This window comes from Ursus maritimus, unplaced genomic scaffold (genome assembly GCF_017311325.1).
Source record: "Ursus maritimus isolate PB19 unplaced genomic scaffold, ASM1731132v1 scaffold_25, whole genome shotgun sequence".
Lineage (NCBI taxonomy): Eukaryota > Metazoa > Chordata > Mammalia > Carnivora > Ursidae > Ursus > Ursus maritimus.
This window is the reverse complement of record NW_024425008.1, coordinates 11,830,041-11,855,943: the sequence shown is the minus strand read 5'-3', so window position 1 is coordinate 11,855,943 and position 25,903 is coordinate 11,830,041. Positions and strand designations below refer to the sequence as shown.

Here is a 25,903-nt window from a genome sequence, read left to right as displayed (position 1 = left end):
CGGTTCATCCTAATCTGAGGAAAAGGAGGCTCCCCCCAAAAATCCTCAGGGTGTGGACCTGAGGCACCAGGCCGTTCAAACCTTCCGCTTCTTTCGGCCGCGTCCAGGTCTCCGGGGCTCGAGGTGGTCTAGCTCTGGTGCCCCCACCCATCTACCACCTCACAATGAATGCTGGCCTCGGGTGGATTTCTTCCACACATTCCAGGCCTTCATAGAAACCCGCACAGAACAGCCGTGCAGCCGTGGGGCAGGCTCGCGAGGCCCAGCCCTCCGGCCTTGAGGCGCTTGGACCAGTGCCTTGGGTGAGCCATTATGTTGAGGCAACTGCAACCATCTCCTGGAGGCAGGTTCAGCTGACCTCTGACCTACAGAATCCTCCAGAAACACCTGGACCCAGGACCGAACGGTGCTCCTCCAGCGCTACCTGAGACGGCGGCGGGCTGCTGGGCTGATTAGATTTTTTTCACCTTGTGCCTGTAGGCCGGGAGCTGCCTGGTAATTATTTTTAGCCAATTCACCCACCGTCAACACCAGTCCTTTCACCAATGAATTAAATAATCTCTAAGCCTGATTTATTCTCACATGTTGGTTCTAGCATTTATTATGCGAATTAGCAAACCCTCAGGTGCTGTTGGCCAGACCGGCCTTTAGACCTGGTCTCTTCACATGCTAACTGGCTACCCCTGTGGTATGTGTATTCCTGACTCGGCTACTTCACGGGGCACCGGGCCCCCTTCTGGTGTAGACGAAGATGAACAGACACACATGTATTCCATACTCGTTCAACAGAAGCCTTTAAAGTAAATTACAGAATTGACCTTAACCATCTCTACCAGTTCCCCGACACACGGATGGGGCTCGCGGCTTTGCAGCCCACCCCTGAGCAGGAGCCACTCGAAAGCTGAGGAGCCCCACACCTGCTTCTCCCGAGGGCCTGGTAGCACCAGGATGGGGTGCTCCATCTGTGACTAGAGAGCGTGACTTAGGAGTGGACATGGCCACGTGCTGGTGAGTTCCAAACTTCAACTCACTTGTAACTGAAGAAGCTTCTGGAAGACCTGAAGAAGTACCTCTCCTGGTTGTCTGAAAATAGACCCCGAGCCAACTCTTCCCCTCCCTGAAGCAACAAAACACATGTGGAGGGGCTGCCCGGCCCCCAAACCACCATCCCCCCTAATTCTGCCCAATCCTGTACACTGACTGACCTCGTTCTCCTTCCCTTCAGGGGTCGGTGACGGTGGCAATGAGCTTGGGATGGGCAAAGTCAAGGAGGCTGTGAAGAGACACATACGAAATGGGGATGTGATCGCCTGTGACGTCGAGGCTGACTTTGCCGTCATCACTGGTGAGTGCCAGTCAGGCCTGGCTACCCAGGAGGAGGGACCTGGAGGCCTGGAGCCTGTCCAGCCAGAAGCTCCCCTCCTCTGTGAGTGGAGTCTCCAGGGCAGCGGGGCAAGAAGGGGACCGGGTCTCAGCCTTTGGCCTCTCATTCAGTCATGCAACAAATGTTGGTCCTGGAGTTAATGTGGCAAGGGTCTGGCTCCCCAGGGCTCTTGCTCTAGTGTTGGCCGACAGACAAGGAGCCCTACGAAAGAAATACAGCAGCTCATGCTAAACAGTGCTAAGAGCTACAGGTAGATGAAAGACAGGGACAGGCAGGCTGCTTTAGATGAGTGGTCAGAGAAGACCTTTCTGAAGAGGGGTCATCCATGCTTTCCTCTGTGCCTCCTGCCAGGTGGAAAGGAAGAGAAAAATCTGGTAAATGTTTGGAGGGGGCAAAAGGCTTCCCACCTCTCTTCAAACTTACCTCGGCCCCAGGCTGCCCCGTCCCCCCTTCCCCCTCAGGACCGACGTTTCCCATGTCCACGTCCTTCCAGGCCCCAGCTCTCCTCCTGGACTGCACCACAAGTCTCAGGGATTTTGACAGATACCCAAGAAAGGCTCTCCCATTTCATCCTCAAAACAGAGCTTGGAGATGAGTAGCACTCCCTGAGGGAATTAGTGCCAAGGGAGGAAAACCTGCAACTGATGAGTGGCGGGAGGCTCAGTGTGGACAAGTCTGAGAGTTCAGAGCTCCAGGGGGCCCCAATCACAGGGGGTCCCCACACTTTTGTGACTTTTAGCTCTATCCAGTCTACACCATGGATATCAGAGAAAAATCCCCTTGTGCTTTAGGGGGTAGGGGGAAGAAACCATTTTGAAATACATCAGAGCACTCCATTCTCTCTTTTTTTTAAAAAAGATTTTATTTATTTGAGAGAGCACGTGTGTGTGCACAAGTCGGGGGAAGGAGAAGCAGACTCCTTACTGAGCAGGGAGCTTCACATGGGGCTTGATCACAAGACCCTGAGATCATGACCTGAGTTGAAGGCAGTGACTCAACCCACTGAGCCCCCAGTTACCCCCAGAGCACTCCATTCTTAACAAGGCCTGCCCTCAGGAGTCCATTTAACCAGAGCCTAGCCTGCTGAGGTTTTCTCAGAGCCTAACCTACCTGGGGGAAGGGAAATACCCAAAAATAGTCAACATGCAACAACAGAGGACAATATAAGCAGAGAAATGGAAAATCTAAGAAAAAAATAAAAAAAGAAATGTCAGAGATCAAAAACACGGCAACAGAAATGAAGAATGCCTTCGATGGGCCTGTTAGCAGCCTGGACACAGCCGAGAAAAATCACCTCTGACCTTGAAGATATGACAATAGGAACTTCTAAAACTAGAAAGCTAAGAGAAAAAGACTGGATGAAACAATAGGATATCCAAGAATTGTAGAACAATTGCAAACATAGGTGTAATGGGACTATCAGAAGGAGAAGAAAGACAGGAAGGAAGAGAAGCAATATTTAAAGCAATAGTGACTGAGATTTCCCCCCAGATTAATGTCAGACACCAAACCATAGATCCAGGAAGCTCGGAGAACACCAGGCTGGATGAATGAAAAGCACAAGTAGGAATTACATCCGGCTTCTCCTCAGAAACCGCATAAGCCAGAAGAGTGGCATGAAATATTTAAAGTGTTGACAGAAAAAAAATCACCAACCTAGAATTTTGTGCCCTGTGAAATTATCTGTCAAACATAAAAGAGAAATAAAGAATCTCAGACAAACAGAAACTGAGGGCTCTTGTTGCTAGTAGACCTGCCTTGCAAGAAATGTTAAAAGAAATTCTTCAGGGAGAAGGAAAATTACATAGGTCAGAAATTCAGATCTACACCAAGAAAAGAAGAGCATTGGAGAATAAGTAAATGAAGGTAAAATAATGTTTATTTTTCTTGTTCTGAATTGATCTAACAGATAACACTTTGTTCAAAATTATAATAGCAATGACTCATTCAGTTATGCTCATGTATATAAGTGAAGTGGATGGTAGCAGTCATACAAGGGATGGAGGGAAGAATAAGGAATATTTTGTCTAAGGTGTTGGCCCTACCTGTGAAATGGTTGTTTGAACGTGAGCCTGAATTTGTTGTAAATGTATATTGCAAACTCTAGGGCAGCCACTAAAAATAATTTTTTTTAAAAAAGTATTATTGATGGGGCGCCTGGGTGGCACAGCGGTTAAGGCGTCTGCCTTAGGCTCAGGGCGTGATCCCAGTGTTCCGGGATCGAGCCCCACATCAGGCTCCTCCGCTATGAGCCTGCTTCTTCCTCTCCCACTCCCCCTGCTTGTGTTCCCTCTCTCGTTGGCTGTCTCTATCTCTGTCAAATAAAATAAATAAAATCTTTAAAAAAAATAGTATTATTGATATGCTAAGAAATGAGAGAAAATAAAATCCTATAAAGTGCCCAGTTAAAACCACGACAGGCAGAAAAAGGATGGATGACAAAAATGGAGGGGAGGGGGAAGAGCTAGGGCAACAAACAGAAAACAGTAACAAATGTGGCAGATATTACTCCAGCCATATCACTAATCACCTTAAATGTTAGTGGTCTAAATACCTGAATTAAAAGGCAGAGATTGCCAGAGTGGATAAAAAAATGAGACCCAACTATAGTTGTCTGTAAGAAACCCACTTTAAATATAAAGACACAAATAGATTAAAAGTGGAGGCATGGAGAAAAATATACCAGGCTAACAGTAACCAAAAGAAAGCATTAGTCATTAATCTCAGACAGAGCAGACTTCAGAGCAGGGAAAGTTATTAGAGTCAAAGGGGGCAGTCCATAACATAAAGAGGTCAATACTCCAAGAAGACATAACAATTCCTTTTGTTTATTTGTTTGTTTTTGAAGACATAACAATTTTTTTAAGTTTTATTTATTTAAGTAAGCTCTACACCTAGTATGGAGCTTGAACTTACAACCCCAAGGTCAAGAGTCACCCACTTTTCTGACTAAAGTCACCCAAAAGACCTAACAATTCTTTTGAAGTTTTTATTCATTTATTTTTAGAGAGAGTGTGTGTGAGGCCGAGCAAGGGAAGTGGCAGAAGGGGAGGAAGAGAATCCCAAGCAGACTCCAGGCCGAGCACAGAGCCCGAGGCAGGTCTCAATCCCATGATCCCAAGACCACCACCCAAGCAGAAACCAAGAGCTGGATGCCCAACCGACTGAGCCACCCTGGTGCCCCAAGACATAAAATTCTTCAAGTGAATGCTCCTAAAACAGTGTCAAATATGTGAGGCAAAAACTGATAGAACCACAAGGAGAAATGGATGAATCCACTGTAGTATCTATGGAGACTTGAATAGCCCTCTATCAGAAAGGGACAGATTCACAGGCAGAAAATGAGTAAGGGCACAGTTGAAATCAACACCACCATCAACTAACTGGAAACAATTGAAGGCCGCCTGGGTGGCTCAGTGGGTTAAACATCTGACTCTTGATCTCAGCTCAGGTCATGATCTCAGGGTCGTGAGATTGAGCCCCATGTCAGGCTCCACACTGAGCGTGAAGCCTGCTTAAGATTCTCTCTCCCTCTCCCTCTCCCTCTGCCTCTCCCTCCCCCAATCCCTTCTCCTGGCTCACGTGGTCCTCACCTGCCACATTCTGATATATGCCTTGTATTTATGGGCCACACGCCTTTGTCCTCACTGCATGTTTGAGTTTTTTTCCTACCCAAAGTGCCCCCACTCTCCACCCTTCCTCTTGCAAACCCTCCCAGCTTACAAGGCCCATATTAATATTAATTCTGTGAATTTTTCCCAAACCAGGCAGGATGAGTGGCCCCTCCTGAGTGCTCCTCCTCTGTGAGCACCGTCCTCCCTCGCTGCGCGTTGGCTGTGCGCACAGACTCTCTTCCCTGGTTCGGAGCTCCTCTTGCTCTGACACCTAGAGCCTAGCAAGTCTTGATCAATCCTTCAGGTGAATGGAGAATTCAGGCGGGTTTCAGAGAAGAGCCAGTGAGGTCGTCCCCAAACTGGGTAATAGGCGCCTTGAGGCTGGTGGACAGAAGAGGAAGGAAGCCAGAGGCTGACTTGGGAGCATTCTTCAAGCAAGGAAGAGGCGATGCTGCTGTCAGCTAGCTCTTCCGAGGACCGGCTTCCATGCAGCCTGAGGTATCCAGGTCAGCCAGGCGGGGGAGTTTCTTCATGTCAGAAGCTCTGCAACAGCTTCCTAGGGGTGGAGCCTACATCATCTTCTCTGATGGTCCGTCGCTAACAGTACATAACCCAGTTGGTTTAGAGCAGTGGCCCTCAGCCTTGAACTTGAATCAGCATCACCTGGAGAGCTTATTGAAACTGTGCTCCCTGTCTTCCCTGCTGAGTTTCTGATGAAGTAGGTCTGTGCTGGGGCCCAAGAATCTGTTTCTCACAAGTTCCTCGGTACCATGGGTGACACTGACCTTGGGGCCATTCTTTGAGATGAGTTCTAGCTGCTTAGAGGCCGGGTGACGGATCCCATCACCTTTCCACTTCTATGATATAATCTTTTTTTGTTGTTGTTCTAGGTGTTTCTAACTGGGGAGGCTATGCCTTGGCCTGTGTGTTATACATCCTAAACTCATGTGAGGTCCACCGACGTTATCTAAGGAAGGCTGTTGGGCCCTCCAGAGTGCCCGGGGAACAGAACTGGACTCAGGCTCTTCCATCCGTTGCCAAGGTAACATACCCAGCCGGCCACGCCCTGCGTGAGGAGCAGGCCTGTTCCAGGCTATAAGCCGAGGGCCCGCACCCAACTGCCTGTCGGCAGCCAGAAGCAGAGCCTGCTTCTGTAGGGGAGCAGAATTTGCCATCACAAGACGTGGCTCTTTGGCATGTGGATTATTTTAGGCTGATTATTTTTTTAAAAAAATAGAAGGACTCAATGAGACTGCCATTCCCTTTGGGCCTCAGTTCCCATGGCCCCACCCACGGACACTGATTCCAGACTCAAACCCACCTCTTCATCCCCTGCTCCTCCTGGAACACCTTCTGGGGGAATTTTCCAGAGTGATTTGGATCATGGGAAATTGGCACCAAAGCACTGGCTTTATGTCTAAATCCCAGGCCTGACGTGACTTCCCCTGTGCGCTGCGGCTTCACCTGAGAGCAGGCAGGAGGCTGACGGGGCTGCAGTGCCTGGGAATCGGTGCAGGGAGCTGGGCTGTATGGCCTGGAGGGGGGAACACTGGGGGGTCTGAGGTGGACAAGCCGCATCTCTGACACGTTCTGGGTGACCACACTCGGAGACCCTGCCTGAGAGGGTTGGTCTGGGGAGATGGGAATGCAGGCTGAGGGCAGGAAGGTTCCTGAGCATTGAGCCAGGACATAGCAGCTCAGATGGGGTGAGCGGTTGTGATGAGTCCCCAGGCAGCCAGTGGCCAAGGCCCAGAGCCCCTCACTTCTAACAAGCAGGCGCATCCAGAGCCCTGTCTTTCCCTCTCTTCTCTGTCTCTTTCTCCCTCCTGCCACCCCATCTCTCTCCAACACATCTCTGGATGCACGTTGTGCCCACTTTACAGATGAGGGAGCTGGGATTCCGACAGGGCCGGTGGCTTGCCCAACACACCCAGCTGAGAGGTGGAGCTGGGACCTGAGCTGGGTGTCTCTGACTCCATTCTCTGGGCTGTTTCCATGGCTCAGAAGTTTCCCGTTCCTGGTAATGCCAGGGTGCCATGTGGGGTGGGGTTGGGGGGGACTAAAGCAGATGAAGTGATATTTTCAGGGGAAACGGTCTGCCCCAGTGGGGCTCAGAGGGCCTTAGGTGCTTTCTTTGCATTTCCTGGATCTGAACTGGAAAAAAAGCCTCAGGGGGCTGCCTCACACATGATGCCTGATTCACACAGACACAAAAGAATGAACCCATCCAGACAAATTCTTACAACCCAAACGCTTACCCTCCAGGGGTGGAAAATTCTCCTTTCGGGTTTCCACACAGTCCTTCATAAATACATTAATAATGTATCACCCTTGTAAGGAAAATAAAAGGGAACATTTTCAAAGCAAAAATACAAACACATGTGTGTTGAGCCCCTCCTCTGGGCCAGGCCAGCTTTGCTCTGGGAGACGATGGGGGGTCAGACCCAGCCCCTGGGTAGGGAACTCGGGATCCACTGGGGGTGGTTGGAAGACGGAAGGCTGGAAGTGTGCAGGGCAAGCTGCCGTGGGGACAGAACAGACCCTTAGCTCACTCTGAGGGCTCGAGAAAGGCTGTCTGGAGGAGGTGGCAGGGAGCTGGGTCTGGGAGGGTGAGTAGGCTGTAAGCAACCAGGTAAGAAAGGGTGGGAAGGGCCTTCCAGGCAGCAAGACCCACAAAGCAAAGGTGCAGGCACTTGAAGGAATGCACGTGCAGGAGGAAGATCTAGAATCTTCGTGCTAGAGCTCTGTGGGTCATTCTCTGGGCATCCCTGAGTCATCGAGAAGTGCTGGGCAGAGCTGTGGCCTGAGCGGCGGGTGCAGCTTGATTGGCTAGTGGGATGAGGAATGCCCCTCATCTCTGCTCAGTCATTCGCTTGTAAGCAGGACCCCCTGTATTCAGGGGTCTAATCTGATCGTGACTGTAGCAGGTGTGGGCACCATGCGGAGGAGCCCAGGGAAGGCGGCGGCCACCATCTAGGGCACACCCTGCCCGCTCTGGCCTTCCGCTGTGTCTGGGGGCTTTATCTGAGGGCATTCCTCAGACCTTGCCAGGGGCTACGAGCTGATTGATGACACCTTACAGGAGGGACTAAGGATGAATGGATGGATGGACAGACGGATAATGCAGAGAGGCAGGAACATGGCTTCAGCCTGGGCTCCTATTCTCTTCCAGCACTTTCATCGCACTCCACTTCTCTTCCTAGCTTTTAAACCTTGAGTTACATAGAATAGAGAAGTGCATAAACCTTAAGTGGACAGTAGATGAATTTTTACATACATACCCATCCATGCAGCCACTGCCAAGGTCATGATACAGAACAGCTCTAACTTCCCAGAAGGCCCCTTTCTCCTGCCCCACTTTGAAAAGCATCCTCACCTACCCATGACTATCAGCCTGCCAGGCTCCCCGTGTGGGGGTGAACCCCAAAGACCACCCACACAGTGTCCAAGCCCAGGAGTCGTCTGGGTCTCTTTCCCTGCTCACAGTACACTGGGCCGCAAGCCCTGTCCTCTCGGTCTTACTTCAGGGTCTGTCCCACCTCTCACGTCTCCTCCTGGCCTCCAGGTGCTCTGCCTCCATCTTCGTTCTCTCCCTCAGCCACCTCCTCCACTTGGTAGGGTCTCCTGGAAGATGGTGCGGTCGTCCAGTGATTCCTGGACATTTGCAGGCAGTCCGTGTTGGCCCAGCTGTTCCTTGTGGCTCTTCCTAGAGGCTGAGTGCCAGCCCATTCCTAAGCTGCTGAAGGGTCACATGCACCCTGACAGCCCAACGCCCTCCCTGCGGCCCAGAAGGATGGGAATGGGGCCAGCAGGCAGTGTGCTGGGAGGAAATGGCCACCCCCCCAACCCCGACTCCCAGGTCCCAGAAGCACTCCCCCATAAAGAGAGGATATGACCCAATGGAGAGAGAAATGGAAGAATAAAACCCAAACAAAGGGCAGGAAATGGCATTCTGGGCAGGGCAGCCTCTGGGAAGGGGCTGGTAGACAAAGAGATGCCAGGAAATGTCCTTGGGTGTCCCTCCCAGGACAGAATGGAAATGCAGGCTCGCAGGCCAGCTGAGAGTAGAGGCAGTTCCCTTGTGACCTTTGCCAGCACATTCTCCATTGTTTGGACAAGTTTTCAGTGAGTGCTCCTCAGAGCCCCTGGCTTGGCTCATTCCTACTCTTTTGCCACCTATGGTCCTATCTGCTCCTCCTCCAGAAAGTCTTTCTTGAGCCACTGTGATAAACAGGGTTGGATCCCCCTGCTCTGTGCTATGATCCCCATGGATTGTGCCTGCCGGATCACTCATCTGGACTGTGAACTCCCAGGGCAGGCACCGCGTCCCATTCACCACTGTATCCCTGGTTCAGGGCCTGGCACATAGCAGGTGCTCAAGAAAACTTTGATGGCGGATGGGGTGAATGAGCAAGTGCCTGGAGAGGAAGGTGAAAGCCCTTCTCAGACCCGTCCTAACCTTCCTGTTGTAGAGTCCCTGCTCTCCCCCCACCCATTTGCCTCCTCTGCTGACGGAGAAGGAGGGAGAGGACGTGCTTGACTTCTGCCCCTCGGGCGCCATCCTCTCTTCTTGTGTCTTCACCTAAGACCTACCTTCCTCAGGGGAACCAGAACTTTTCAACCAGAGAGAGACGCATGGTGGGCAAGTAGACAAGCAGTTCTTTAGGACCTTACTTTCGGAGGGAGAGAGGAGGAGAATCGAATCACTTAAAAAAAAAAAATCAGCCAGTGTGTCAAAGAAAAAACGCTCTGAGCTAAATAAAGGCCAGGGGACCCAACCCTGCCAATAATAATTCACCTGATTTCATGAACACCTACTGTGTGCCAAGGACCACACTTGGTGCATTACTTGCATTATCTCATTTAATCCTTTCAACAACCCACTCAGGAGACATTATTATTATTATTATCATCATCATCATCATCCCCATTGTACAGATGAGGACACTGAGGCACGGAGAGGTTCAAACACCTGCAGGAAAGACTCAAGTCAGATCTGTCTGATCCCACACCCTGCCACACTGGGGTATGCTGAGAGGACGGCTGCAGCAGGAGATGGGCCGTGGCCCCCGGCAGATGGTCGGAGCTGAGCAGGGGCTAGGCTGCAGGAAGTAGCTCACGAGGTACCCGCAGAAGTGAATCTTCCATGTTTTTAACAAACGCTAAGTGTGGTTTTCCGGAAAAACCACATTTAGTTATGTGACCCTAATTCCCAGAAGGAACCCCCCAAACCGTTCGAAGTTGCGGCTTCCGAGGAGTGGGTTTGGGGCAGAGGAGGCGTGATGTAGGACACCCATTCTTCATGACAAGTCCCAGGGGCATTAGTACAGTTAAGCAAAATTTTATTTTTAGAAAAAAGACCATGTCGAGTCAAACACTCTTCCTCCGCCTATAAATGTATGCGTCTCTTTCTTTTTCCTCCCCCTCCACCCTTCTGTCTCTGGCCTCATTTTTTTCCAGGAAGAAAAAATGTTGGGCATCCTGGCGCGGCACAAAGTTCGGAGTGGGGTCTCGGGCATCGTGGGCATGGAGGTGGATGGGCTGCCCTTCCACGGCACCCACGCCCAGATGATCCAGAAGCTGGTGGATGTCACCACTGTGCGTGTGTGACTGTGCCTGTGGACCACATGCCAGATGGCCATCCCTGGACCTCGGGAGGAGTTCCCCGGGGGCCCCCCGGCTTCTTTCCACGACGGCCTTGCAAGTAAACACTGGCCCTGGGTGAGCCCCGCCAGAGACCCTGCATGACCACTGCCTGGGACGGGGCCATGCGGGTGATACAGGAGAACATTTCTTTGGGGTTTCCGGTTTTCTCTTTTCTTCCTACGTGCGAAGAGGCATTGATCTCCATCCTCCTCCCCCTGGTTCCTTTAGGGCCCCCACGTGGTCTGCTCTGAGAGTCTTCTGACCAGCCACGTATGGGGACACCTGCAAAAATATTCCTTGCCAGGCAGGCACAAGAGTAGGCATGACCAGGGCCACGGATAATCCCCCAGGCTAATTAAGAAATAGTAAACTGTACAAATATGTAGTGTATATTTACGAAGCTCTGGGACTTTACCACCACCACCAAAATATTTATACCTCTGAAATGCTTTCTTTTTCAAACAACGTTTTGTTTACATGGGCATTCAAACCTTAACGTTTATTACCATCAGCTCCTGCCTGCCCCCCACCTCTCTTCAGCCCCACAGGTCCTGACACCCCCCACCCCGCAGAGCCTGACACCTCTCCCACTCCCTCCCCATGTGCTCCACCCCAGACCGGAGCCGGAGGCTTGGGCCTCCCCACATAGGAGGGCAGGCACACTCCTGCACCTGGGGAGGGGGGTTCGGGACCATGCTGGGCTCAGGTGGCTCACAGGATCCTCTTGGACAACTGTAGTCAGCTCGCCCGCATCTCCTTCACAATCTTCCACTGCACATTTTCCAACAAAATTAGAAGCAGAGTCACCGACCACATCCTATTTCACTCCCGTATCGAACGAGTGCAGTGTCGTGTGCTGGTTCCCGGCTGAGCGATGGCTGACTCATCCAGATGGGAGAGGCCGGCTTCCCAGCTACGGCCCCACATGCTTATTGGGCCTGCTTCATTTTATTTCCTTAAAACATGTCTACTTCAGTTCTTTAAGGGCATTAGTTGTAAAGCATGGCATGGATACTGCTCTAAATCGTCTAGTCAGCAGAAGTTAAAGCCTCAGTGTATGGTGAGCAATCTGGGCTTCCCTTCCACGGCTCCCTACACCGGGGCATGGCAAAGCCCCTGGCCAGAAGCAGCTGGGGGGGGGGACCGTCCAGACCTCCCCATGTCATTGTGGCCGGAAGTCTGTGCTTCCGCTGGTGTGGGCTCAGGGCTGATGTGCTCGTTGTGATGAGCTCACGCTGCCTCCATCTGCAGCTGTGCACGGCTCACCGGGTCCCTCCCAGCCCCAAGCTGCACGCGCCGGGGATCCCCGCCTGACAGTTTTGGTCCCTGATATGCAACTGCAGAGCTCCATGTCATGCGGGCCTCTGAGAGCATCCCCTGGCATTTTTGAAGTCTCGATGGCTAGGAGAGAGAAAACCTCAGTTTGGTAAAGCTGCTATCACTCTTCTGATTCATATTTTGGGGAAAGACACTAATGGGCCTTTGGTTTTGCAATAGTAATAACAGAGTTCTCTTCTGGCGTGGGGCAGTTCAAGGCAGGACTGTGTAATAGGTTATCTGCACTGTGGCTAGAAGTTTATGGGGAGATGATGACTCTGTTTGGGAAAGAGGCCAGGACCCGGGTGGAGCCCAGAGAAGGCTGAGAGTGGGGGTCCTCACTCTGGAGTGAGGCATCCAAAGGCCCCTCTCTGCAGGGAGAAAAGGGCTAAGGTGCAAGAGAGAGCCAGGAGTAGTAGGGTCCAGCCCAAGGGCCACTGGAGCTCTGAGCTCCAGGATCCAGTTTTCATGTGTTTCTGTTCCAAGTAAGATTCCTGGTCAAGCTTTTAGTAAACTTTTGCTCAAGTTTGTCCTCATCTTGGCCATGTTTTGATATAGAGCCTGTGTCCACGTCTGGGGTGGCACGGTGAGCAGGGCTCCCACCTGGAGAAGCCAGTTACAGTGGGACGAGAGGGTCCTACAGGGAATGGCAGGTGGCCCAGGGGAAGAGATGGGCTGGGGCATCCAGCAGGATGGATTTGTGGGGGCGGTGACCATCTCTGGGCATTTCCCGGAATGTTAGGGGGGCTTCTGACAAGGAGGGCCTGGGGTGCTCTTTGGGTCTTCGAGGGCAGGCTGAAGACATTGGGCACACCAAGGAGCATGTGCCTGTAGACCCTGGCAAGCAAGCCAGCTAATGGGGTCAGGGTTCCTTAGCCCCCTGCTGTCCTCTGGTCAAATGCTGTCCCATTGCTCATCTGGGCAAGACATTCCTCTGAATTCATTTCCTGCCCCTCTTTGCACAGGCCCTGCTGAGGCCAGCCTCACCTTAGTCCAACCCTCTACATTCCTTTACTTCCTACCCATTCCATGTAGGTTCCACTGCTCCTTAATGAAGTCTAACTCTCAGATTCAGAAGACCACTGCTCTAGGCAGGATGTGGCTTAACAGCCGTTCCCATAAGCTCAATGTATGTCAGTGATGTGATGTGTTTGCCAGAAAAGCCAATGTATCAACAGAAGCACAGTGAGGTAAATGGTTCCTTTCTCCTCAGTACACATCAGACAGGCTTAACCTCACTTCAGATCCAAGCATCACATCTGAAGACATGAGGTTTGTTCAGGTGAGATACACGAAGGTGAGAGCTTAAAACCTGTTAAGTAGAGGGAGGTGGCTTAAAGAGCTGTCTGTCAGAGACTAGGCTGAACGCTCACTGCTTCTGCTTCCTCTTCCTGTATACATAGGAAAACTACCTTTCCCAGCCTCCCTTGCAGTTGGGTTGGACCATGTGACTGGAATCTGGCCAATGGTGTGTGAGTAGTAGGGATAGCAACTGCTTCCAGACTTGGCAACAGATGCCCTGAGAGATTTTCTTTGTGCTACTTCCCCTACCTGTGTGGCTGGAAGGAAAAGACCCCAAGATGCTGGAACCTCTTGATGGAAGGATACTGAATCACTGCTGCCACTTGGATGAAGACTCACCAGAACTAGCAGCCTCTCATTGGACTTTGCATGAACAGGAGACAAACTTTTCTTGTTTGAAGGCACTGTGATTTGGGAGGGTATATTCATTATTTTGGTATAATGCAGCTTTGTCTAATACAAACTTGGAAGGCTTAATACTGAGAACTAGGATTAGAAAATTGTCTTTAGATGCCAGTACCTGAAGGACCATGTGTCCCAGAGGCACAGTTTATGTGCTCTAAGGACAGTGGGGAAAGTAGTTCCACTTTGGCTCATTAGGAGTTAAGATCTTCTCCCCAACCCTGGCATGACTTACTTTGATTAGTAGCAAATTGGTGTCATTAGTGGTATTTGCTCAGAAACTAGACCATCGTTTGGGGGGGAGGGGATATACCTGGGATAATTCAATGGAGAGAAAATTGGATATTATGACCTCTATGGTTCATTCCAGCACAACTATCTAATGTCTAATCTAGCAGTGTCCTGATAGTTGTTGAATTAAAGCAGTTGGAATTGAAATCCTACCATTTCTCCTGGTCATTGAGTACCATTGTGACCTTAGGGTGATGGCCATCCAAGGCCATTGTCCTGCTAGATGAGCTCCAGGCATGGAGGCTATAGGATCACCAGTTTCAAGAAGCAGATTTTTCAGAAAAGCACTGAACCAAGAGGATCACCTTCTGGTTCTCTTGGTTATACCCATCAGAGGAAAGCAGCAGATGGGGATGTGTTCTGTGCTGAAAATTTCTCCCACTCTTGTCTGGCCAACCCACAGACCAGTGTATATAAACAGGAAGATGAGCCCTCATCTTGCTAAGCAACACTGGTGAATAAGAAAGGAATCTAATGACTCTGTCACCTTCTGTCCAAACCAGATGGGCCTTTTCCTCCATCCATTCTCTCAGGAGAGAAAGGAGTCTTAATCCCCAATGATGTCTTCACTTAGTCTGTTTGGAAGAAGGGTCAATTCTTGCAGAATCCTTCAGGACTCCAGGAATCTGACCCAGAGAAGGATTGAGTAACCAAAACCAAATTTACGTTTTAATATGATGCAGTGATCTTGAGCAATAAACATGTAGCCTGTCACTGTCACTGGAGAAGATGCTAAAATCTAAAAGGGCTAGTCAACAAATGTGAGCCTCCCCGAACAAAGCTCAAGCAGGGAGGACAGCTCCAAGAGAGGACTCCAACAGGTCTTTCGACCTTGGCCATCTTCCCTAATGAGGAGGGTGGTCGGTCTGATCAAGGCTTTCTCACACTAGGGAACAGCCCCCTAGAGGGGAGAAGGGCTCATGTGTCCAAGGACAGAGGGAGTGACATTCTCCAAATCACAGGGCTGGACTCTGCCCTCAAAAGGGAGGGGGCCAAATTAAGTCCCAGAGTGGATTTGCAGCAATGAACTAAAGAGTCGGAGATAATTTATGAATTTCAAGTGGAGGAAGAGAAGACCCAGCTTCACTTGAAGGCTCCATCCTTTTTGGTCACTGCTGGGAGACCAAGGGCAAATACTCTAATTTCTCTGAGTTTTCTCTGAGAAAGCCAATCCCTGGAACTTCCTGATTCTGCTGGGTATTTCAAGAGTCCTCTCGATCCCCCTGGTGTTGAAAGACCCTCCTTCCCCATAAGGACTGCAGCACACTCCAGCCATGCCTGGTTACTTTGCTTTATTTGCAGACTCAAGTTTGCTACATAAATCCATTGCACAGTCCAACACACACATACTTGGCATAAAAGAGAGGACAATACAAAAATACAACTCTTGATAGTAAAAGGAACCACCTTCAGCTCATCCCAGTCCATCTCAGTGGGAATGCCCATGTTTAAGGTCAAAATAGAGGGGAATTTGGGATGAGGAGGCATGGAGGCCTCAACCAGTGCCATTGCCCCAGTAAGATTCTGGGCTGGGGCTGGAAAGATTTTTCTTGGCAGGGTGACCATTTCTGCCACCTTCAGATTCGGTCACTTCCTCTTTCAGGAAGGGGAAGAGAAGTTCCCCAGGGCATGGGAGGCCCTCCATAAGGAGCTAGAGTAGGGCTATCCAGTCAAAGCCAAAGCCACTTCCAATCTGGGGTATCTGCCTCTGGGTACTCCTGATTGGAGGGTAAGAGACTCAGGATAAATCTGCCTCTTAGAGAAGGACAGGACGAGAGGGAAAGAGAGATTGAAGATGTTCTGCTTGGCCCTCTTTTTAGCAGATTCCAGAAATGTTCTGGGGATGCCATCCCTGGTCCCTCTCCAGGCTTGTGTCCACCTAGTCCACCTAGTCCACCTAGCCCCTTGGGTGTGGGGAGCTTGAATCCCAGCACTCCAAGGGAAGTCAGACAGGCCCCAGTCCACCGACCAGGAAATCTGAAGGGCTAGCATTTCTGCAAAGGTGGCCAGATCCTTGGAGCAGTAAGTTCTCTGGTCCTTGGTGTGTTCACCAGCGTGGAGGCTCAACATGGTTGGGCACAATGTTGTAGGAGAGATGAGACCCGTACCGAGCCTTCTGGGACAGAACAAGAGATGGCAGTCAGTACCCTGGGCTACATGTGGACCCTCCAGGTGATGAGGTGGGACATTTGGCAGAGAAGCAGTGCTGGAGAACAAAGGCAGGACAAGCCTGGGGCCCCCTCCTCTCCTTGTCCCAGGCACTACTTAAATCATTGTGGTGCTTAACCCCAGGCCTTTGGGCTGAGAGATGCTAAAGAATGTGTCTCTGTCTTGCTTTGTTGTATCTGAGAACACGGAGAGCATGTCATGCTCCTGAGACTGCTAGACACTCCACAGGGTGTGTGGCAGGGGACAAAGGTGGGAACTGTTGGGGGGGGGACAACACTGCCAGCAGTCCATAACCCCAGCCTCAGTGTCTTGGCACACAGCTGTCATTGGAGCCCCTGGCATTTTAACCATGAACACATGCACTCATGTGTGCACGTGCACACACACACACACACACACATAATCCCTGGGTTCTGCATCTAGTGCTTCTGGGCAGTTGGAAACAGAAAACTAATTAGGAGGACCTGTGTGTTGGGAACTCTGTCAGACACATTGGCTTTAGGCTTCTGTCCTGACACAGACCTTTCAGTACTGGCTGTTTAAAAGGACCACAGACATGGCCCCAGGGAGCCCCAGAGAGCCCTGGGATTTGTCTTCTACCAGTCCTGGGGCGTGGGGAATCTGCTCAACTCTCCTTCTGAACGTGAGACCTGCCTGGAGCTGGGGTCTCTCCTCTGCTGTCACTCCCTTCACCATCCCCCACCAGACACTCCCAGTGCCCCCGTCCCCCACCAGACACTCCCAGTGCCCAACCACCTCCCCACCTCCCTTCTCCCCGCCCAAGCTCCTGACAGGTCCTCTTCCCGCAAGCAGTGCGGCCCAGCTGTTAACAATGACAATACAGCTTCATGTGTTGTGTCCCCAGGAGGCACCAGTGCATTTGGACTGGTGTCATCTGTGTCAATGGCACTGGAAGTTTCTGGCACCGGTGCACCCAGGTACCCACCGTCATCTCCCAATCCCCATCCTCCATGTCGTCACACTCTGCACCCCGCCCCCCCCCCAGCTTGTCTTCGAGAACCTCCTGGAGGTGACAGCTCACCGTCCTCCCCTCCCCAGAAGCCCAGCCGGCAGCAGACCACACCCACGAACCATCAGGGCTCATCGCCACCGGGCTCAGCAAGCTGGAGCGGGCTCCCCGGGACCAGAGAGGTCTCGCCGCGGCCCCGGCCCCGTCGTTCCCTCCAGCAGAAACAGGCACCTGCACTGGGCAAAGCGGGGCGGCCAGCGGCGCGCAAGCTCGGGCCTCAGCGGGCCCCCCACGGCGGGCCCCCCACTAGGCCAAGCCGCCCCTGGGGGACCCCCCCGCTGCGGGCGAGTTCGGGGCCTGGAAGGTCGAGTGGAGCCGGGTCAAGAGCTCGGGCTCGTCGCTCTTCCCCGAGGCCTCGGCGGCGCCCAGCGGGTAGGCCTCCCGCGCCCGGCCCGGCCCGGCGCAGGTGAGCAAGGCCAGGCAGGCGCCGCGCAGGCGGCCCAGGTCCCGGTGCGTGGACTCACTGACGAAGCAGTAGAGCACGGGGTCGGCCACGCAGTTGAAGCTGGTGAGCAGCAGGGAGAAGTGGTAGGCGTTGAAGATGGCCTTGGCGAACTGGCAGCTGGCCTCCCAGAGGCTGCGCACGAGCAGCAGCGCGTGGTAGGGCAGGAAGCAGGCCAGGAAGATGACCACGGTGCTGAGCACCAGCCGCTGGATCTGGTCCTTGCGGCTCTTCTGCGTGCCGTGGCTGCGGCGCACGGCGCGCAGGATGCCGCGGTAGGAGGCCAGCAGCAGGCCGAGCGGGAAGAGGAAGCCCACCAGGAAGCGGTAGTAGTTGATGCCGCGCTGCCATGGCTGCAGGGGGTAGTGCTCGAAGCAGACGCGGTGCCGGTCCTCGTCCTCCACCACCTCCTTGTGCGTGAGGAAGTAGACGCTGGTCAGCAGCTCCTTGGCCCAGATGAGCGCGCTCACGGCCACGGCCGCCTTGAGCGTGCGGAACTGGTGGAAGCGGAAGGGGTGCGCCACGGCCAGGTAGCGGTCGATGGAGATGCAGCAGAGGAAGCCCACGCTGATGTAGATGTTCTCGTAGAGCAGGATGCCGCACACCTGGCAGGACAGGTCCCCGTGCGACCAGTGGTCGTGCTGCAGCACGTACTGCAGCCAGAAGGGCAGCGAGCAGATGTAGAAGAGGTCGGCCACCGTCAGGTTGCACAGGTACACGCCCAGCTCGTTGCGCGCCTTGATCTGCAGGTAGCCGAAGTACAGCGACAGGCAGTTGGCCGGGAAGCCCACCACCAGCACCGCCACGTAGACCACGGGGGCCAGCGTCTGGTGGATGGTGTGGTCGATGGCGCACAGCGAGGTGTTCTCCGCGGTGACGTTCCCCATCTTGGGGCCTCAGGGCGCCGCCCCCCTCATGGGCTCAGGGAACCGGCCGGCCTCTCGACGGCCATCTTGCTCGCGGGACACGGCTCAAGCTGGGCCTCAGCGGCGGCGGGGAACCCCTGAAAGGGAAAGGCAGGAAAGGCTCGGGGTGAGGGCAGCTAACGTTCATGGAGCGCCTCCTGTGTGTCTAAGCGCCTCGCTTCCCGGAGAAGGTGGACCAACTTCAACTCAACTCGACCATCTAGTTGACCATCTTGGTCACGCACCAAGCCACGAAGTGGTGGTTTATGCCTCCCCATCCCCTCCCCTGGCTTCCTGTCCCTTGTTTGTTTTTCTGGTCTCTCAGGGCAGCAAGCAAGGCTAGGAGCTCTTGTGAGCACAGGACTCATCGGAGCCCCGTCTCCAAGGGACGCTCAAGGTAAAGAGCAATTCTAGCCCACACACAACAGTGAGGACCCCGGCCACTCTTCCTAGGACAGCACTACGCATCATTCACGTCTTTCCTACTTGCTCCCAGGAATGTACCGGGTCAGTTAGCACTGAGGCCACAGCCCCCTCTGGGGGCCTTTCCAGACAGCCCGGAAGGGGCCCAACCTTGCCGCATCCTATTGCGCTCTGGCCAGAAACAAAGACCATGCTTCCCACGGGGCATTGCCTGGACTCCTGGACGTGCATCAGGAGCTGCTCCCTCACCTCCTCTCCGTGGAATTGAGGACCCCACGTGGGGAACAGCACAAGGAACCAATAGAAATGAGCACCAGGCCAGGATCGGCCGCTTACGGGTGATGCAAGTGATGTCCCCTCTCTGGGTGTCAGCGTCCTCGTCTGTAATGTGGGCGCAGAAACACCTGTCCTCAGGTCCGTATCAGGGCCACGTAAAATGATGGGTGCCAAAATCCATGTCATTGTTTTGCCAGAGGCAGAGAGGCAGAGTAAAAGACGGTAAGTCTTATGATGAAAAGCTCGTGTTGTTGAGAATTTAACCAGGAGAATGCTACTGCTATGTACACAGATACATTTGAACAAGATAGAACAGCGGTTTCTGTTGTAAGCCCACTTTATAAATTAATATATCAAATGAAAGGCCTCTATTGATTGAACTCTTCTGTCTCCACTGAAAAATCTCACTGCCTCTAAATCAGAACTTCTCAATTTTTTTTTTAAAGATTTTATTTATTCATTCGACAGAGAGAGCGACAGCCAGCAAGAGAGGGAACACAAGCAGGGGGAGTGGGAGAGGAAGAAGCAGGCTCATAGCGGAGGAGCCTGATGTGGGGCTCGATCCCATAACGCCGGGATCACGCCCTGAGCCGAAGGCAGACGCCTAACCACTGTGCCACCCAGGCGCCCCAGAACTTCTCAATCTTTTGTTTGTTTAGGAATCATCCTCCCAGAGAGACTCATTAGATACTTTTTTCTCCTGACCACCCCCTTTCCATGAAATTTTAATACCCCAAATATATTACACATCTGTTTATGTACTGTGGCCCTTTGAAGGGTGACAAATCGTTGTCATAGCTAAGGTTTTTTCACCCCACCCGAGAACCAGTTTCACCCCCACCCTTGAGCATGTGCCGTCTATATGGTTGCAAATTCTGAGTGCGTGAGGTTTGAATTATGCTGTTTTGAAGTACCCACAGATTCACCCGCCCTTTGCCTCGTCTCTCCACCACAGTCGAGCTGCTACTCAGGGACCCAGAAGGGAGACCCCTCAGAGTCTGCCGGCAGCCACCTCACCGTCTGCTGACCACGGCCCCTCCCTCCACCGCCTCCCCTCTGCAGCTCTGTTGTGGCTCTTGCCTGGCCCTGTGGCCCCTGGAGCCAGGGCTCAGTGTGGAAGCGGGTGCAGCGTGCTGGGAAGGGGCTCAGAGACATCCAGCCCCGCCGTTCCAGTCCTGGGGTGCATGGGGGGTAAACTTGAGGGATTCCCCTACAACTCCCTGCCCAATCTTGTAAATACGTAAGTATGGGCATTCTCCCTGGGAAGGTATTCTGTAACTTTCATAAGGGTCCCTAAACAGGCAAGAGATGGTTCTACCAAAGCCACCCTCTCACCTGGGCTCCCTGTGGCTCCCTCCAGAGCCACCCTTCCCCACCCCAGCTCTCCCATTCATGCTCCCGCCGGTGACCGACGTGGAAGCCACAGCCCTCTTTCTATAATACAACCTGGTCCTCTTCTTCCTTGCTTAAAAGCCACTGAAATGGCTTCTTATCACACCTACAGTAAAACTCAAACTCCATACAGGACCTACAAGGCTCAGCATGATCTGGCCCCAGCTCCCTCGGCCTCACCCACCACCGCCACGCACGAGCCACAGAGGCCAGCTGTCTGTGGCTTGGGCCTCAGGCCTTGGCTGCATAGTGCCTGCCTCTCGGGAGTGCTGTCCCCTGCCCTCCTCCCACCTCCACTCAGGGCTGGCTCCTTTTATGCCAGACCTCAGCTGACCACCCCACATAAGCAGCCCCTCCCCGGCCACCCTCACACCTCCTGTTTGACTGCTCCTCAGAGCCCCCAGCAGCTTTCAAGATTGTTCTTGTCGGTTTGCTTGTCTGCGGCCGCTTATCTGTCTCCTCCATGAGAATGCGAATCCCAAGAGGCCAGAGGCCAGGTGCGCCTTGAACAGTGCCTGGCACTTCGCACACACTCACGAATGCTTCTGCAAGGAACAAGTGAAGGCCACCGCCCCATTTTACAGGTGAGGAAACCAAGGTTGCCCAAAGCCGGACAGAGGAAGGAAGCCTGGGTCTCCCTGCTACATGCCCCACCTCCCTGCCTCCTGCCAGCCAGTCCCCACCTGAGACTCACTCGCAACCTCTCAGTCTCCAGAAGAGCAGGGCTCCTGGTCGGGCTCAGCTCCCCATCCTCCCCAGGACACAAGCCTGGAACCTCAGTGGTGGTGGAGGTGGAGGGGAGTGCTTCTTGGTGTTTTTAACGGTGGTTAAATACAGATAACATACAAGTGACCGTGTTTAGCGCTTTGAAGTGGACAGTTGATTACTCACACTGTCCGGCAACTAGCACCACCGTCCGTCTCCAGAACTTTTTCATCTTCCCAAACAGAAACTGTCCCCATGAAACACTAACTCCCCATCCCCCCCCCAAGTCCACGGCACCCACCATTCTGCTCTCTGTTTCTGGGAGTGTGACTATTCTTGGGCCCTCGTCTAAGGGAAATCGTTCAGGGTTTGTCCTTTGGTGGCTGGCTTATTTCACTTAGCAAAACGTCCCCAAGATGCATTCCTGTTGTAGCATATCGCAGAATTTCCTTCCTTTTTAAGGCTGAATAATATTCTATTGTATGTGTTTACTAGCTTTTGTTTTTCCACACACGCGTCAGTGAACACTTGAGTTGTTTCTGCCCTACCTACCGGCTCTGGGGAATAATGCTGCTGTGAACGTGGGTGTACGTTTATCTGTTCGCGTCCCTGATTTCAGTTCTTTTGGGTAGATACCCGGAAGTGGAATTACTGGATCATATGGTCGTTCTATTTTTAATTTTTTGAGGAACCGCCGTTCTGTTTTTCACAGCAGCTGCACCGTTTTACATTCCCACCAACGGTGCACAAGGGCATTTTCTTGTTTTTTGCTTTTTTGTGTGTTTTGGTTTTGCTTATATGTTTTGAAGGTGAAAGCAAGGGGAAAGGGGCAGAGGAGGCCTGTGACCCCGAAACTCTGCCCATAGCCCAGTGCGTCAAACTGTGGCCCCACTCACCTTCCCCTTGCCAGCCCTCCTATCCCCGAATCCCGTGCCCACACCCGTGGAGCCAACGGTTCGGCTGGCTTCCACTGGAGAAGTGGACAGCAGCACAGGGCCCCTTACGGTTCCCCAGGAGCGCTCACTCAGGGCGAATGAAGCCGTAGCGGAAAACACGTCCTGTCAGGTCTTAGGAATTCGTTGCGAGTCACCAGGCTGAAGCCTATTGTTTACTAGTGGTGAGTGTACAAATGTGTGTGTGGCGCGGCTGTGGGGGGCAGGGAGGCGCTGGGGCAACGGCTTGTCCCTTCCTCTTTCCTAAGCCAACAATAATCGAATTCTGGCAACCAGAGTCAAAAATATTCAAGCCTGCAGGGCAAAGAAGAAACATTTACTATGTTTAGATTAAAGCACCTCCTACGTGTACTTGTAGCAGAAAGAGGATTTGGGTGTGCTGGGGCAATGGTTTCACACTTAGGTGCATCCGAGTCCCCTGGAAGGTCTGCGTGAATTGGATTACTAAGCCTCACCTTCAGTGTTTCCAAGTCAGCGGGTCTGAGGTGGGGCTTGGGCAGTTGCAACGCGTTGCTAAGACGACGTTGTGCCGCTGGCCCACCGAGCACACTCTTGAGTAGCAAGGCGCTCAGAGGTCTAGAAGCTCTGGGATGTGGCTCCTGACGAGAGGCAGGGTAAGTACCCAGATAACACGAGTTCCCAAGCTGGGGAGCAGAGGCGGCTGGAAGGGAAATTTAAGACCCAGCAGGACCTTGTGGGCAGAACCAGGATACGACCCACGCAAGGTCAATAGCCTGACTCAATCTCTCAGGAAATAGGGATTGGATCTGTCGGGGTACTTACACCTCGTATTTGCAAAATGGTTTACGGTTTGCAGAGCATTTCACATCTGCTCTCCCCCATCTAAACAATGGCCCTGTTACTTCCCCCATTTGAGGGATGAGGCAACTGAGGCCCAGAGAGATGGAGTGGCCTGCCCAAGAGTCCAGTTTCTCTGTGCCTCTCCCACCCTCAGGGAGCCTCTAATTCCACAGGACAGGAGCAGCACCTGCACAAATTACTACCCCCCGGGGCCGTGTATGGAGGCGCTGTGAGCACCCCTCACACTCACATTTAATGTTGGTGTGTTCTTTTCACTCCATACGTATCCTCTGGGGGACAGTCTCCCTCTGTGGTTTCAGTCCCATCCGGACTCTGAAAACTCCCAGACCTCCCACCAGACCAGATGGACGGTGGGCATAACCAGTGTCCTGCTGCCTCACCGGCCATGCTCAGTGAGGCCCACCCCACTTCCATCATTTTCTGCACTAATCTGCTCTTGGAAGGGGCATCTCTACCTGCCCAGTTGAATGGCCTTCAGCTTCTTTCCTCATCTTTCATCCAAAGCATCCAGTTAATTACCCAGTGCTACCATTTTCAGTTCCTAAATATTTCCCACTCAGTGTCTTCCTCTTCAGTTCCCTCACCAGTGCCCTAGACTGGCTTGGTCAAGATTTCATCCCCAGAATCAGTGCCATGGCCTCCTATTGGATTCTTGGCTTCATCTCACCACCCTTAAAGCCATCCTCTAAAATACAAATCTAACATAATTATTCCTACTTCAAATTCCTTCAGTAGCTCTCCAATTTTCCATCCATCCATCCATCCATCCATCCATCCATCCATCCATTCACTTACCCATTTGCATACCAGATACTTATTGAGTATCTGTTGTTTGGAAGCCACTGTGCCAGACGCTCTCACTTAGTGTAACTCAAGTTGCTTTTACTCTCATGGGACAGTGAAGAAGACAGGTGAAACCAGCTCCCAAGGAGAGCACAGGACGCTAAGGGAGTTCATAGGAGGTAGCCCAAAACAGCCCGAAAAGCCTTCCTGAGCAGCAAGTTAGGCTAAGCCAGAAGAAGGGGGAAGGGCTGCCCAAGCAGAGGGGAGTTTCTGTCTGTGGAAACAATGTGTGCAACAGGCCGAATATGAGAGAGAATGGGCACTTTTGGGGAACTGAGAGTAGCCTGGCATGACGGGGTCGAGGTATGAGGAAGCACAGCCAGAGAGGAGACAAGAAGAAGCTGTAGCAACTGACACTAATTAGAAGGGAGGGGGACAAATCTGAGTCAGGGGCGAGTCTGAGATGCTCCTCTGTGCTGGGTCCTTATAAGCTCTCCAAAATTATTGCGTAGCTGGATGGAGGGGTAGAGAGGTAAGTGGGTGGGTGGGTAGAGAGGTGAATGGCTGGATAGATGGAGGGGCGGGTGGATGAGTCAATGAATGTACGATGGGGTTAGACGGATAGATGAATGAGTGAATGGGTAGAGAGATAGATGAATGGGTGGGTGGATAGGTAGATGGGTTTGAGGTTGGATGCTGGGACAGTGGGGATGTCATTAACAGAAACAGAAAAGCAAGAAGGAAGATTTACTGTGGTCTCCACTCCAGCAGCCTGGCATCTGCTCAAGCCTCCAGAGGTGGTCAGAGGCTCCAGCTTTTTCACCCAGGTCTAATCCCAGCCAGCCTCCCCTTCTACCGGTTCCTGAGGACATGTGCCCCCAGATGGAACCTACACCTTGCCAGGAGTGTCCTTTCCTACTTGGTCTCCACAGGAAACTTGTTCCTCAAAAATCAAGGGACACCTTGGATGCAAAAGTGATCTGTAAATGGAAAAATGTAGACAGAGTGGCAGAACCAAGCCACGTCCGCAGAGAGCCCTCCACCTGCCAGGAACGTTTCCATACATTCGTTCTCTTTCAACACCACTCTTATCAGTGCTCACTTTACAGACAAAAAAACTGAGGCTCAGAGAGATGAACCGACCTGCTCAAGATGCCACAGTCATGATGTGACAGGCCAGGTTTTGAACTCACATTGGCCCACACTTTTCTTCTGCGTCACGTTCTCTTTCTGTTCGTCACGATCATCACCGAGCAACCACGCTCCACCTCCAGGCTTCACCGAACCCCAGTCCTCCGATGCCACCACGAGGGCCCCCAGGCTTAGTCCTGGGCTAGCCCCCTGCACCTGGCATGGGCTCTTCCAGGTCAACTGTTTCCTCAACACCCCCTGAGAAAAGCCAAGGGGCACCCAGTCTGTGGTCGGGGTGGGGATCAGGCCAAAGAACGAACACGAGGGGCCCCTGCGTCTAACCTCAAACACTTCATTGTCCAGCGAAGCAAGCAAGAGACTGCACACGGAACAACCCAACACCTAAAAGCAAATCTTTACACAAATGCCCATCAGCACGGAGGTCTCCGAGGACTTTAACGACCATGAGAAACAAGCCCTGAAAGGAAGGAAGCGCCTCTTTGACGCAAGCAGAGCATCTCGTGCACATTCCCAGCCAGGAGGCCAAGGTGCCTGCTGCTGGCATTGAGCTGGGGCATAAACAGTGATCTAATCTCCGTCTCTTCCGTGTGCTGCACACAGGCACGCACACAGACGCTTACTCACGGAGCCCCGAGCCCACAGAGCAGGAGTTTCCTACTGGCCCAGCTTCCCCTCCTTTCAGTGGTCAGACCTCCCCATGTTTCAGAGGTGCTCATTTCCCTCTGGGACCGAAGTCAAAATCAGACTGCGGTCTGCCTTAGTCCCATCTGGCTCCCGAATAGCCTTGCTCCAGCACCACCACCGAGGAGACAATGTCATTCCTAAAGCCCTCGCACCTGTTTCGAAGTTCGGTCCCATCGGGGCTCAGGCGGTGGCTCTGAGGCAGGTAGGAGGG

The 25,903-nt window shown here is 52.6% G+C and overlaps 2 protein-coding genes across 14 annotated transcripts in view; one reads left to right on the top strand and one right to left on the bottom strand.

The window, feature by feature from the left end:
• Positions 1–14,098, top strand: part of DGLUCY (D-glutamate cyclase) — a 74,029-nt gene extending 59,931 nt beyond the window's left edge. For 4 of the 13 annotated variants that reach the window (XM_008698637.2, XM_040641525.1, XM_008698644.2 and 1 more), the window contains 4 exons: positions 1,226–1,345; positions 5,889–6,040; positions 10,459–10,719; positions 13,175–14,098. In XM_008698637.2, the coding sequence (XP_008696859.1) occupies positions 1,226–1,345; positions 5,889–6,040; positions 10,459–10,608 (422 nt within the window). In that variant the 3' untranslated portion in view covers positions 10,609–10,719; positions 13,175–14,098. Of the gene's footprint in view, positions 1–1,225; positions 1,346–5,888; positions 6,041–9,936; positions 10,123–10,458; positions 10,720–13,174 lie in introns of those variants that run through there. The other 9 variants (XM_008698671.2, XM_040641534.1, XM_040641530.1 and 6 more) reach the window with 8 other exon arrangements.
• Positions 14,099–15,233: 1,135 nt separating this feature from the next.
• On the bottom strand, positions 15,234–19,467 carry GPR68 (G protein-coupled receptor 68). The gene has a single exon (XM_040641524.1). The coding sequence runs from the start codon at positions 18,482–18,484 to the stop codon at positions 17,402–17,404; it is 1,083 nt and encodes a 360-aa protein (XP_040497458.1). The 5' UTR covers positions 18,485–19,467; the 3' UTR covers positions 15,234–17,401.
• Positions 19,468–25,903: the final 6,436 nt, after the last annotated feature.

Coding starts and splice junctions, on each gene's coding strand:
- GPR68 (XM_040641524.1), bottom strand. CDS start 18,484: ATGGGGAACGTCACCGCGGAGAACACCTCGCTGTGCGCCATCGACCAC.